Genomic DNA, 15,677 nt, shown 5'->3' with positions numbered 1-15,677 from the left:
GAGTAGTTTAAAAAATTCAAAAGTGGTGATTTTGACATGAGAAACAAAGAACATGGAAGACCACCGAAAAAGTTTCAAGACAGCAAATTGCAAGCATTGTTGGATGAGGATGATGCTCAAATGCAACAACAACTTGTGGATCAATTAGATGTAACAAAATAAGCCGTCTCCATACATTTGAAAGCCATGGGAAAGATCCAGAACATGGGAAAATGGGTTTCTCATGAACTGAATGAAAAGCAGCAAGAAAACCGAAAAACCACTTGCAAAATGCTGCTTGTCAGGTACAAAAGAAAGTCACTTCTCAACTGAATTGTGACAGGTTACGAAAAGTGGATATATTTAGAGAATCCTAAGCGTAAAAGATCATTGGTAACTCCAGGTGAACCATCGACATCGATTTTAAGGCCAAACCACTAGGGAAAGAAGACAATGCTCTGTGTTTGGTGGGATCAGAAGGGTATGATCAATTATGAGCTGCTAAAACCTGGAAAAACTGTTAATACTGAACACTACCAACAACAAATGATTGATTTGAATCAAGCATTGCGTGAAAAATGACCATAATATTAAAAAAAGGCAACACAAATTGATTTTGCTTCATGATAATGCACCATCATACACAGCAAAACCAGTCAAGGAAACAATTGAGGCATCAGTTGGGAAATACTTTTGCACGCGGCTTACTCGCCAGACTTGGCTCCATCTGACTACTATCAATGCTCTGATTGCATCAATGGGACATACACTTGCTGAACAGCGCTCACTTCTTATCAAAATGTACAAAAATGGCTCGATGACTGGTTTGCCTGAAAAGAGCAACAGTTTTTTTGGCGTGGCATTCATAAACTGTTAGAGATGGCAAAATGTATAGCTAGTGATGGACAATAGTTTGAATAAAATATTTTTTATCATTTTCATACAATAAAATCATGTTTTTTCTATACAAAAATTCCAGTTTCATATTTACACACCTGCTATATATAAAAAACAAATATCAAAACTTAATAGTACAATAATTTTAAAACCAATACATAACACACAGAAGGTTGATAATGTTTACTTAAGGTATTCAAACACCAATAATATTGTTAAAAATATAACCAAAGTTTATGATAAGCATAAATCTAAACCTGCATATAAGACTAACAACCACATAATAAAATATTTAAAAAACAATAAAAATACTGATTTATACAATTTATGTGGGGTTTATAAGATAAAATGTAATGATTGTGAGGATATTTATATAGTTAAAACCAATAGATCGTTTACAGCCAGATTTTATGAATATTTTAGGTACTGTAAAAAACAAAAAATTGGGCTTTTCTGATGATGTGGATCAGCTTATAAATAATAAACATTTTATTTCTAATGTTAATACTAATTCAGAAATATTGGAAATTTAAAAAGGAAATATAAATAAAAAGTTAGATATTTTAGAAAAATATTATACGAGGGATATCTGTAAATTAAAAACTGCTGGGAAATTTTTCTCCTTAAGGTTGGTGAAACTGTGTTATTCGTGGCCACGCTAGTAACGTACACGGCATTGTTGTCTGTAAGTTTGTTGCGTTGTTGTAGCATCTTTGATTATGTGGAGTTATTATGTTATATAGGAAAATCCATGCTGCTGCCAACTGTGAAATATGTGGAGTCATAAGTTTTTTAAACCATCAAAACATTAATCCGGCTGAAATTCATAGGCAATTGATTGCTGTGTACGGTGATACTGTAATGAATGAAAGAAAGATCCAAAAATGATTTGTAAGGTTTAGACATAACAGAATTAATGTGTATGATGAAGAAAATTCAGGAAGGCCCTCAATAATCACCAAGGTCTTGTTGAAACGCATCAAAATAAAATCGGAAATCTTAACGATTTCCGATTTGGCCCTTTTTTGCTGATGTTTCAAGAGCTGTTATTGGTCATACTGTTCATGACCATTTAGGCTTCAGAAAGGTTTGTGCATGTTGGGTGCTGAAAATCTTAACGGAACATCACGAAAAATTCCGAACAGGATCTGTTTTGGAATTTTTGATGTGCTACACAGAAAACGGTGATGAGTCCCTTAATTGAAATGTTACTGGTGATGAAACATAGATTTCATATTACATGCCAGAGATAAAACAGCAGCGAAGTGAATGGTGTCATCCTCAATCACCAACCAGATCAACAAAGGTTAGCCACAGCCATTAGGATGCAAACTGATGGCAACAGTCTTTTGGGATCAGTTTGGCATTCTGCTGATCGATTTCATGCCATGTGAAATGACTATAAATGCAGAAGCCTACAGCGAAACTCTATGTAAGTTACGGCACGCCATTCAAAATCGGTGATATGGGTGGCGCTGACTGACAGCATTGTCCTGTTGCATGGTAATGCATGTCCACATGTTGTGGGTCCAACACGTGATTTCCTGAGAACTTCTGGATGAGAAATTTACGATCACCACCATACAGTCCAGACTTAGCTTCTGATTATCATTTGTTTGGGAAATTGAAGGAATTTTTGAGTGGTAAGCATTTCACGGGTGATCAACTTAAAAATGTATTTCATCAGTGGCTAAATGGACTGGCGGCAAAATATGATGAGGGTATATTGAAGCTGGTGCATTGCTACGATAAATGTCTTAAGTTATGTGGCAATTATATAGAGAAGTAATATAAGGTATGTAGTTTAAGAGGAATAAAAAATAAAGTTTTCAGAATAAATTTTTTTACAATGAAATGGTCTTTACTTTAGAGATAACCTCTCATATACATATATATATATATATATATATATATATATATATATATATATATAAGCAAAGATTCAATGTAATCAACCTACAGACAGATTTTGAAGGAGATATACTCATAAAAGCTGCAATGGATAGCAGCACTTTCCTAGATAATACATGAAAATTTCATTTATTTAAATAGCATAGTATTAGTGTATAGTTAGTCACATACAAGTTATTATATGTTTTTATTTTATTTTACTTAATGACTTCATATGCCTTTGGATATGTATATGTAATTTTAATCTTTTAATCTCTTAATATTTTGTGTTTAATATCTAATTGTATACCAATTTTATATATGACTGATGACGTAGTATCCCACGAAAATACTATCATAAAAATTATGAAGAAAAGGAAAATAAAAATAATAAATATAAAATAAGACAAGATTTTCTTATTTCTATACTTGGATGGATTAAGCTGACTTATATTACATATTTATATTATTAGTGCAGAGGTGATATGAGTCTTGAAAGGATTGATTTTAGTAAAATATAAATTTATATATAAATAATTAAATCAAATTAAATTAAAAAATGTAATAATGTTCAAAATATTAGCTATACATTAAGGTGATTAAAATTTCAAAAAATTGGGTAGTGCAATCTAATACTAACACCACAATACATCATATGAAGGTCCATTTGCTGTTAGGTAATAAAACAAATAAGGCAAAAAGTGTAGTAGAATGTTTCGAATTGTGGTTGTCGCTACTATGGCACCGAGCATCAAGATTCATTGTGCTGCTTGTACTTTCTAATTGAAAAGATTAATTTTAAATGTTATCAATAAAGTCTTAAAATAAAAGGTAAGAAGATTCAGAAATAAACAATGAGACACGTGGGTTCAAAGTGCCACGTGTTAGTGAGGAGATATGAAGGACCAGTAGGGACTACATATCAAAGCAGAACAAGCATGTGAATCATCTGGCACTGAATCTACTTGGCAATGGAGAGGCAGTAATTCAATTGAGGAGGCTACATGTACTGAACCTCACTGATCTTTGAGGGTATGGATGATCACTGGAGTGCATGACCTATGGGATGATGCAGTGGTTATGGTTATTACGTTAAATGTAGTTTAAACTTCAAGAATCTATACTGGAATTGACATATGTTGAAGTTGTGGCTGACTGATTCAGCAGTCTGATTCTCTGCTGAGAATTTGGTGCCTTATTGTTTTGATCTATGACTTTACTTGGATGACTTATTCTATTTATCTGACTTTATTATTTATTATCTGTTTTTTTTTTTTTTTTGTTAACTAATTGCTTCATTGGTGTCATAAGAGGTGACGCATATTATTACTGCATTTGAGGTGGGCTATCTTTGGATAGTCTCCTAACACATTACTCTTAGCCAAAAATTTCACTTGTGTTCACAATCCTTTTGGTGAACAATTATAAAAATAAAATGCTAAAAACAAACAAACAAAAAAATCACTGATGGCTTTTAAAACAACTCAAGTATTAAAAAACTATTGAAAATGTGTATTTTACACTTTAAGTCACAAAATGTGGAAAACAAAATAGAAAATGCTGCAAAAATAATATACAAATTAATAAATTAAGAAAAAAGGGAAAACTGTGATAAAGGAGATAAGAGAAAATAGCAAGTGCAATATGAGAAAATAGCAGAAACCAGTTTGTATGATTATTATAAAAACAAAATCAGTATGATAAGAACAAAATAGAATTTATACTGGTTGTCTGTCAAATAGTTAATTTTTTACAATGTAAATGTTTTTAATCCTGTTTTTATCTTTGTTATTACTTTATTCATGATTAAAATATTGTTTCTGATTAAATAATGTAACAATTTTTCACAGCAATAAACATTGAATATTTTCTGACTATGAGTGTCATAAGATATCTATATGTTTAATGTTCATTAGTTTTTTAATTTTTTTCCTCTTGTTTCATTGGATTGCTATCTCAGAACCATTTGATGATACTGCATTACTGTCTGTATGTGTCGGTCCGATATGAATTTTACTCAGTTAGTTAGTCAAGTACTAACCAGATACTTCCATCCAAAGGAGTGCACAATGGGAAATCCCTAAGTTACCAGGCAATTATTTTCACAGAATTATAAACCACACAGAAAATTTTGTTTACCCTGTAACTGATGATAATAAGGGAATGGTAGAAAGCATATGAAGATTGTCTAAACACTGCAATAAAGCAGAGTGCAGCACAAACACAGTAATTTTATCAAACTGAGTTTATGTGGCGATATCATCATGATGACAATTATTTATTTCAACAATTAATTGCAAACATAGCAACATATTAGCTCACACAATAAAGGTAAGCAGTTAACTGGTTTGATTTATACTTTATGAAATAAAGAGAAATAAAAAAATTTAATTTTTTTAAATACAGACAAACTAATAATTTTTTCTTAATAGATAACCAGACAGATCTCAAAACAAAAAGATAAAGAATATACTAGTCTATGAATATCAGTAAACCAGAAAGATTAGAAAAGAGATTTAAACTGAAACTCACCACATGCCTATTAAAGGATGACATATCAGTTCCACTTCTCAATGGAAGTTGAATTAATTTTAAAATAATATAACCTAAAGTATACAAAATAAATAAAATTAACCACGAGTCACATATAAAAACAAATTTTTCTTCCTACCCAATGTAGATTGAAAATACTAAAAAATTTTAATTAAGGCAGAAAGCAAAAAAAAATATTAAATTTAGAAAACTAGAATAGAGGACCAACTACCAGATTATGTTCTGGAAAATCTGATGAGTTAAATAAAGATCAAGAATGACACAAACAATAAATAAGTGGCTTACCTTCATAAACACCATCTGGATTCAATTTCTTCCCAAAATCTTTGCCATATTTTTGAAACAATCCTGTTTTAATATTATAAATTTGAAATCCAGGTATACAAAAGTGTAAAGTCTCTTTACATTCAGCATACTTCCTCTAAAAGAAAATAAATACGTTACAGAAAACAATACAGTAATAAACATTTCATTAATACTCACCAGCCTCATACGAATACTGAACACACTTTGCTATGTTTATGATAACCATTTAAATAAACTAAAACAACAATTTATATCACTAAATAAAAAACATTATCAATTTTATTTCTTCTTTATAAATTCAAAACTAGTCCATACCCCAGCAATTGGTAATATTTTAAATTAATTTTACAGCCAACCCCAAATTTGCCTGTTTGTGCTACATAGATCTATTTTAAGTGCGGGACAGCAAGGTTATTTAGTCACCAATTTAATACCGATATTTTCAATTAGTCTATAGTTTTATTCAGTAAGACATTTCTAAACAGTATGTTTTCAATAAATGTACAGATGACTTTATGATTTTTTCAACTATTTTCAAGAATCTCTTTAACTAAAGAATAATTATTTACTTTAACTATATTTAACCAAAATATTACCAACTTTTTTGTTTTCAATTTCTTTCATTAAAAGTGACTAATAATTGCTATCTTTATTAACATTTTTCTGTAAGTTAAATAGAAAAATTATACATTATTTGATAACTAATTTTGGCAGTGCTCTTATCAGTAATTATTTATGAAGTAAATTTAATATTATTCTTTCGTAGAGATTTGTGTTATGATGTTCTAGTGTTACAATGTATATATTACACAATTATTGTACTTAGAACTAATTTTACAATAAAAGATATCATAATTAAAAAAAAAAGTTATGATATTCATACATGCATATATGCATTTGTACAAGAGCATTTTGAAGATATTTGGGTTGGATACTGTTACGTAGACATGCCTTATTTATCAATTACAACTACATCCGAGTGTCCAAATGTATTAAAACTGACTTATTCACAAACTGTGTAGTTAGTTTTTCTATATTAGTAGTAAATTATGGTTTCTATATTTAGTTTTTCAATATATTTAAACATAAAACATGAATAGCTCTACTCTATTTAAGGACATCCATCCTCATACGAGTTATTTTAAATATAGTGCATGATGTTTTTACAGGACTAAAATTGTAATATTTTACAACTTAGTTATTACAAAGCAAAACCCCCATTCCATTTTCATATCTGAGAAGGGCAAATGAACATTCATGAAGAACATAGTGGCTGGCCGTCGGTAGTAATAAATGATTTGATTAGAAGAGTTGACAAAATAAATTTGAGAAAACTACACTTCACACTGTCTCAATTGCCATTAGTGTTTGCTAAGGTTTTGATAACTTTGATTTATGAAGTTTTGATTGAAAAACTGGACTATAAAAATTGTGTGTCAGATGGGCGTTAAAGATATTAACCAACACAAAGAAAAACATCTTGTTGCAGTGCATGAATTTTTGTGGCATTAAGAAGATGAAGGTGATGAACTGTTTGATCCCACTGTTACTGGAGATGAAACTAGAATTTCTTATTTGAACATCGGTACAAAGCAGCAGTTAATGCAATAGCAGCATTGATCATTTCCTACACCAAACAAGTTCAAACAAAAACATTTAGTAAAGAAACTTATGGCTACTGTTTTTTGGAACAAAAAGAACATCTTGCTTGTCAAATTTAGTAACTGTACAACTACTGTGATTGCCAATAAGTACTACAAAGTGTTAAAAAAACCTTAGAAGAGCTATAAAAAATAAATGTTGTGGGATGCTATTTGTGGGATTTTGTTTTTGCATGACAATGACATGCCACAAACAGCAAATAAAACAGTAAAGTTATTAGAAATATTTTATTGAAAAATCTTTAATCATCCATCCTGTAGCCCTGACTTAGCTCCAAGCAATAATTTTCTTTTTCTTCACCATAACAGTGGCTTGACTCACAAATATCTGACCATTAAAGTGATGTTACTACATAGTTTAAATTACTAATGGCAAAATTTCATGAAGAGGGAATAAAAAAGCTAGTGAAAAATTATGAAAAATGTGATGTTGAAGGCAGCTGTATAAAAAAGTAGTAAATACATTTAGGTTTTATGTGTAAGGAATAAAGTTTATTCATATTTTTTTATTTCAAAATAGACCATAATTTAAAATATGCCTCATATAATTGCACTAAAAAAATATAAAATAGTTTCAAAATTTATTTCTTAATTTACATAAGATTTAAGCATTTTAACAAAAAGTTAATTCTTTCTTCCTAATGTTTAATTTGACTAATAACAGTTTTTTTAAACTACTGCTTCACCACAAAAGCTCAAGTCTGAGCAAGGAAACATAATGCTGATGTTTTATACTGAATGAAAAATGCCACGGTTGAATGATATTCAAATTGAGACCTCTGATAAAAAGCTGAAATATTTTCATTCCTCCACAGAGTTCAAAAAAGTGGACAATAAAAGTAAGAAGTAAAATAACAAAGCCTAGCCTCATAATACCTACAAAAACATACTCTTAAAACTACAACTTGGGTTGTTATAATTTTAATACATATACCTGTTAGTATTGTATTTTTGTACCAACTGGTTAAAAGACTGTTTACAAGATCATATTACACTGGACTATCATTCAAATAAAACAAAAACCTAATTTTTTATAAATTGTTATAAAAGTGAACAAATTTTAACAAAAGCTGGCATGCTTTACTTATTAACAGTTCTTTTCTTTAAGTTTCATAATTCTTTATTATCTATTAATTAGTAACACTTAAATATAAGATTAGTAATAAAATTAATCAATAATATAATGATAAAATAAAAATTACAGAAAAATTGTTTTCTTTTTTAATTTAAAATTAGATTAACTAAATGTAAATTTAAAGGTAATTCTTTAAAGCCTGGTGACTGAGAAGAACATATGTACTGTTGGAGAAACTTTCTTTTTTTGTTTAGAAAAGCATTTATTTAATTATAATTAAATAAGCTATACGCAAAAGTATGGTACTTCTCAACCAAGAATATAAACATGACATTAATGCCATGTTTATATTCTTCAATAAAGTCACTTGGGAAATTTTTTCTTAAATGAATGGACTTTCAGTCAGAGTTCACAAACCCTCAAGTTACACACTTGCTGAATTCAAGAATTTGGAGAATAAAGCTTAATAGATGGCTTTTTTTTGAGGAGGGAAAACCACTTTCGCATTATCATTGCCCACAACAAACAATAAAATATTACAAAAAGAATACATTACGATAATTATTAAACAGTGAATACAGATGCACGGTCTTAAGATACAAGAAATTCGATAACAACCTCATATTGTTTACTACACTATCTTGGATATTAGCTTCTAATTTAAATTTGCGACGCAATGCTGCGTAACACATACATAGTCCACAAGGGTGTGGGATGTGTTGCATCGTTAATTGGCAGTTGTAGTGTATACAAAGTGGTGCATCAGTCTGATTCATTAGATATTTGTGAGTAAGATTTGTGTGCTGTATTTGCAAACAGCAAATGACAAGTTCCTCTCAATGGTTATACCTGCATGAAGTTCTACAGGTTGTTCAAACATTTCACTCCAGGTGATAAAGTGTTTTTGACAATGTTTTTTTTATCCAGATGAAGTGTGATTTCATCTTTCTGGATATATCAACTAAAATAATAAAGTATAGAGATCTGAAAACTCCTCACTTTATCATGAAAAACCGGGTTGATTATACAAACACCTGTATTAAGATAATAGATAAATAGCTGTTCTGAATGTATGCTTGAAAATCTTTTTATATCCTGAAATGAGTTTTCTTTACAAAAACATCCTGGGTATTTGAAAAATCATTTAAGTTATTTGGTACTTCAGAGGATAGTAGAGAATGATTAGACAAACAAGTATCAGATATATGTTAAATCCCCTAAATACATTAGTTGTACGCAACCTGGCATTAGTTACAAATCATTTCTGAAAAAAATCAGTCAATTTTACAAAAACAAATATTCCATGATTGCTCGGGAAAGTGAGTAAAGTAATTTTCTATTGACTTCTTCACCAACCCAAACATAATATGCCAACCCAAACAAAATGTAGATGACATTTAGTCCTAAGCAGATTCCATGATCATTCTGTTTATCAAAGGAACTGGCTATATGGTGAATATCAATGTTTCTTAAATTTTTTCCATCTGGTGCTTCTTTTCAGATAAGTATTTTTTCACCACTCTCCTCAAATAAAGGTTGCAAATAAGGAAAAATAATAACTGAACATTTATTTAATTAATATTTATTAAATAAGAAGACCAATAAGTTAAAAATAAAAATGATTAATTTACTTTTTATTTTAAATATCTAAAAGAAAATAGTTTAAATAGTTCATATGTGGAATTTACAAAAACATCAATCAATGGCACAAATAAATTACTGTATGATGTGCTACCCAAAAGTTTGGGGAATTTTACCATAAAAATAAAACTTATAATTTTTACTGTCTCCTTCAAAGCAATTCTCTTGGGCATTGATACAGTGATCCCAGCATTTTTCTCATGATGTCATGCATCCCTGGAAGTTTGCAGGTGTAAGTGTTCGAAACACGTTCTGCGTTTCTTCCTGAATCTCCTCAACTGTGTTAAAACGACGGCCTTTCAATTGAAATTTTTTTTTTCAGAAAGAGAAAAAAGTCGCACGGGGCAAGGTCAGGCGAATAGGGTGGTTGGGAATCTTTTTGGAAGCCAAGAAATTCTGAATGGCTAGCGATATGTGCGCGGGCATGTTGTCATGGTGCAGAACCCAGCACAGATCTGAACGTTTGCGCCTAATGCTTTCACGTAACTGCTTCAAAACTTCACAATAGAACATCCCATTGACAGTTTGACCAAGAGGAACAAATCCCTTATGGATAATGCCTTTGATGTCGAAAAAAACAATCATCATGGACTTCACGTTGCTGCGAACTTGGTGTGCTTTTTTTGGTGGCAGTGAACTTGGCAACTTCCACTGGTACTACTGTTGCTTAGTTACAGGGTCATACCTGTACACCCATGTCTCATCACTGATTATGATGTTGGAGATGAAGTTAGGGTAATCTCTTGCTGAATTTTTCAATTCGCTACAGACAGCTACGCAATTTTGTTTCTGGTCGCTGTTCAACAGTTTCGGTACGAATTTTGCAGCAATGCGTCTCATGTTCAAACTGTACGACAAAGATGCATTGCACGAACCCATATGACATTTGTACGATTGCACAAACATCATGGATTGTTTGTCTACGATCTGCAACAACAGCCTCACGCACGTTTGTGATGTTTTCTGGTGTTGCGCTTTTTGATGATATTCCTGAACGCTCATCATCATCATCAACTGTCGTTCGTCCATCTTTGAATCGTTTGTACCACAAAAAAGTTTTACTTTTACTCGTAGCATTGTCACCAAATGCTTTCACAAGCATGCGATGGGTTTCTGCAACAGTTTTTTTAAGCATGAAACAAAATTTGATGCAGGTTCTTTGCTCTTTAAAATCTGCCATTTAGAACTTTGCCGAAGCAGTAAAACACAACCGCACGAAAGTCAATAATGCAGCTTCCCACCATCAGAGCTATTGGAACACTGATTCACAAATAGTACTGTTAGCCACATCTAGCGGCAGCAGGTCGTACCAGCAATGGTTCGCGTGCGAAATTCAAATTCCCTGAACTTTTGGGTAGCACCTCGTATATTAGTGTGCTAAGTGTGACAAATTACTAATTCTTTAATGGCACTTGAAGTAGTACTTTTTTATTTTAGTGATTATATAAAATACATAGCATCCAAATTATTTAAATACCAGGGAATTTTTTGTTTATTTATATGTTGCAACTACACTGCTTAACCATATCCAAGTTGTATGTGTAATATGAATTATTTTTTTTTATATTTAGCAATTTTAATGTTTTGTAAAAGTTTATTTCATCTTTTATTATAAAATCATATTTTCGTATTTTTTAATCAGTGCGTATTGAATATATAATAATGGATATAACTTCAAGAAAGTGTTTGAAAACTGTTTCTCGTTTTGAGCATACAAGGACAACAACAAACAGCTTCTGAGTGTTGGATTAGGGAAGAATGAATGCTGTTTTCAAAAAATTTAAAGAAACTAGTTCCTATTCCCCTCAAAGGAAAGGCAAATGTGGCTGTAAAAGCCACATTTTTAAATACTCACTACACTCAACTAACCACGACAAAATCCAACATATAACTGACGCTTTTCGATGGTCTCACCAGTCTAACCCCACCACTATTTCTCTGAATTATACAGTCTGTGTTGTTAGTAAGTATACCCACACAAACGTAACACTCTTTGTATAGGAAACGTTTGTTCATATTTCAAGCATGATGTCATACTTCTTAAAATTGTATTTTAAGAAAGAATTTTTTGATAAGTAATGAATTTTTTTTTTTTTTTGTCTTCAGTCATTTGACTGGTTTGATGCAGCTCTCCAAGATTCCCTATCTAGTGCTAGTCGTTTCATTTCAGTATACCCTCTACATCCTACATCCCCAACAATTTGTTTTACATACTCCAAACGTGGCCTGCCTACACAATTTTTCCCTTCTACCTGTCCTTCCAATATTAAAGCGACTATTCCAGGATGCCTTAGTATGTGGCCTATAAGTCTGTCTCTTCTTTTAACTATATTCTTCCAAATGCTTCTTTCTTCATCTATTTGCCGCAATACCTCTTCATTTGTCACTTTATCCACCCATCTGATTTTTAACATTCTCCTATAGCACCACATTTCAAAAGCTTCTAATCTTTTCTTCTCAGATACTCCGATTGTCCAAGTTTCACTTCCATATAAAGCGACACTCCAAACATACACTTTCAAAAATCTATTCCTGAGATTTAAATTAATTTTTGATGTAAACAAATTATATTTCTTACTGAAGGCTCGTTTAGCTTGTGCTATTCGGCATTTTATATCGCTCCTGCTTCGTCCATCTTTAGTAATTTTACTTCCCAAATAACAAAATTCTTCTACCTCCATAATCTTTTCTCCTCCTATTTTCACATTCAGTGGTCCATCTTTGTTATTTCTACTACATTTCATTACTTTTGTTTTGTTCTTGTTTATTTTCATGCGATAGTTCTTGCGTAGGACTTCATCTATGCCGTTCATTGTTTCTTCTAAATCCTTTTTACTCTCGGCTAGAATTACTATATCATCAGCAAATCGTAGCATCTTTATCTTTTCACCTTGTACTGTTACTCCGAATCTAAATTGTTCTTTAACATCATTAACTGCTAGTTCCATGTAAAGATTAAAAAGTAACGGAGATAGGGAACATCCTTGTCGGACTCCCTTTCTTATTAGGGCTTCTTTCTTATGTTCTTCAATTGTTATTGTTGCTGTTTGGTTCCTGTACATGTTAGCAATTGTTCTTCTATCTCTGTATTTGAACCCTAATTTTTTAAAAATGCTGAACATTTTAAGGTAATGAATTATGCTGCAATTAATTTAACTTCTACATTTAAAAAATTGCATGTCGATGTATTAAGAAATTTATAAAATAAAATATATAAAATACAAATAAATTCACCAATTTAATTAAGCCTTATGAGCTAAACTTAGGTCAAAATTTACAATGGTTACACCATGCAGCCATAGGGTATGTGGGAATGGACCAGAGCTCAGTAGAAGTGCAACATGCATACTCTATCAGCTCCCCAACAAATATTAAGTAGAACTCTTAGAATGTCAAGGTAGACATTTTACTTTCAAATCCTTTAAATATGTTACTCACATTAGTCATACCACAATCCCAAAAATCTTACATGCATGCATGCATGGTTCAATTGGTTCACTATAAAAAAACAGTTGAGGGTCAACATGTTCCCTCAAGCATGAAAAGCAAACGCATTTTGATTTATCTGGAGAAAATGTGAATCCAGTAATTTTATACCACGATTCTAAATGGGTTGTTGTGTTTTGGAGCAGACTCTCTGGAGTAACTTAAGCTCTACAAGGAATGTAAATTGAAAAATCATTTATGAATAATGAACACAACAGGTTTCCGCACACAGTTTGTTATAGCATTTATGGCTATAGCAAACAAGGTAACACATAGGACAATAGTAACACATAGGACATACCCTGTGGTATTCCATTTTCTAGGGTAAAATTTTTGGAAGAAGGCATTCTCAATGACTAATTCCAAGAACCAATTCCACATGATCCTCAGATGATCTACCTTTGAAAAAACCACATTATTTGGAGGTAATTAGGGCGTTTCTTTTAATGTACCACACTAGATAACAACTTTTGCATATATTATAAAAAACCTGATGTGGACATCACAAGACTTCCTTGTACAGCTATTAAATTACATACACACATTTTTTTTTTTAAATGAAAAATATAGATTTTATTTCATTAATAACTTCTGATATTTTATCATATTTTTTTTAATGTTACTACTGAATTATTATTTATTGTAATTTTTTTTTACAATCAGAGGTTAATAATTATTAAAAAATCAAGATATATAAATAAAAAAAAAATAAAAAAAATGAGATGAAGTTGGATTTAAATCGATACGCCTACCCCTTGTAAAATCCAAATATTTTATCAATTACAATTTTATTTGGCTATAACTCTTGAATCAATGAAAATAAGTTCCACTTATAATATATTGTTGAAAAGCTTTCAATGAGGGCTTATTACTGTAGTTAAGAAAAAATCCAATTTTTTGGGAATTTGACCTTTTCTGAAAACTTTTGGTCCAGTCAATTGCAATCAAAAGGGAGGTGCACAACTAGATGTTACAACAGTTCTAAATTCAAAATTTCAGCATCCTATGGCTAATCGTTTATGAGTTACGCGAGACACATACATATGTACATAAGCACAGATGTCACACCAAAACTAGTCAAAATGGATTCAGGGATGGTCAAAATGGATATTTCCATTGAAATATAGAAATCAACATTTTTCACGATCACAATACTTTCTTTACTTTTACAAGGAAGTAAAAATGCATATTGCTAATAAAGCTGATAAAAATTACAATTTATCTGTATGAGAAAAAATTCAACTTCCCAAGAACAAAAAACATCATTAGAACAATACTTCAGTATGAGATATCATGGCTAACACTAACGGAATAAATGGAAAGATAAGTTTAGAAGGTCATCAGTTGGAAAAATTTATTTCTTTTGAAAAACTTCCTAGTCAGCTCATGGTGCTCCAGAAGAAAGCAAGTTGTCTATCGAGTTCTCCTTGATCTAATATAAAAAAAGTTTCTAGCAAATTAAAACCAGGAGGTATAAAAAATTCAATAAAAATATTAGTATAAGATCATTTATATTTACCTGTTCAGACTGCTGCTTTTCTACTGGTGCTCCAGGTTCCCATGTCTGCTTCCCAACTTTGATATCCATAATGCATGGCTCTTCAAAGTCATTTGTTATATCCTTCAGCAGTAAAAATGTCACCTCTGTTAAGAATTGGTTCATTATAAAATAATTCTTGAATAAAAGTAGTTTATTAAAAAGAAATTAATTAAACAAAATACAGCATCTATGTAAATATAAAAGGAATAATATTTTCAATACAATAATACAGCAGGATTTACTTAACATATACCAACCAACATTTTCAGAAATAAAGGTTAACGATCAATTAAATGTAAAATACAAAAGATCAGAGAATAATCCTACAAAATGCACATGAAAAACATTGAACTTCAAGAGCATATAAAATTAAACTTCACTAAATTCTGATTAGAGCTGAGAAGACACATTGCAAAAATACTGTACAGAATGTTAATTTTTGCAAAACAAAATTACTCAAAAAAAATTCTATTTGACAATCTTTTACTAAACTGAACAAACTGTGCAACAGATTATAAGTTTTATTATATTTTTTTTTAATTTTAATATAATTACATTTTTAAATAATAAATTTTAAATATTTTTAAAAATATGAATGTTTGTTGGTGTCAGCACCATTTATCATACAATCCAACAATAAAATCTTAAT

At 30.8% G+C, this 15,677-nt stretch overlaps 1 protein-coding gene across 5 annotated transcripts in view; it reads right to left on the bottom strand.

Annotated features, from left to right (window-relative positions):
• Positions 1-15,677, bottom strand: part of Ipk2 (Inositol phosphate kinase 2) — an 81,845-nt gene that overhangs the window by 32,913 nt on the left and 33,255 nt on the right. For 4 of the 5 annotated variants that reach the window (XM_075376914.1, XM_075376880.1, XM_075376906.1 and 1 more), the window contains exons 4-5: positions 15,008-15,132; positions 5,605-5,740 (exon numbers count right to left, since the gene is read on the bottom strand). In XM_075376914.1, coding sequence (XP_075233029.1) covers positions 5,605-5,740; positions 15,008-15,132 — 261 coding nt within the window. Of the gene's footprint in view, positions 1-5,298; positions 5,373-5,604; positions 5,741-15,007; positions 15,133-15,677 lie in introns of all 5 variants that reach the window. The other variant, XM_075376897.1, reaches the window with a different exon arrangement.

Source organism: Lycorma delicatula, chromosome 1, assembly GCF_047948215.1.
Source record: "Lycorma delicatula isolate Av1 chromosome 1, ASM4794821v1, whole genome shotgun sequence".
Classification (NCBI taxonomy): Eukaryota; Metazoa; Arthropoda; class Insecta; order Hemiptera; family Fulgoridae; genus Lycorma; species Lycorma delicatula.
The sequence above is the reverse complement of the archived record's forward strand: the minus strand, read 5'-3'. Positions and strand labels throughout refer to the sequence as shown.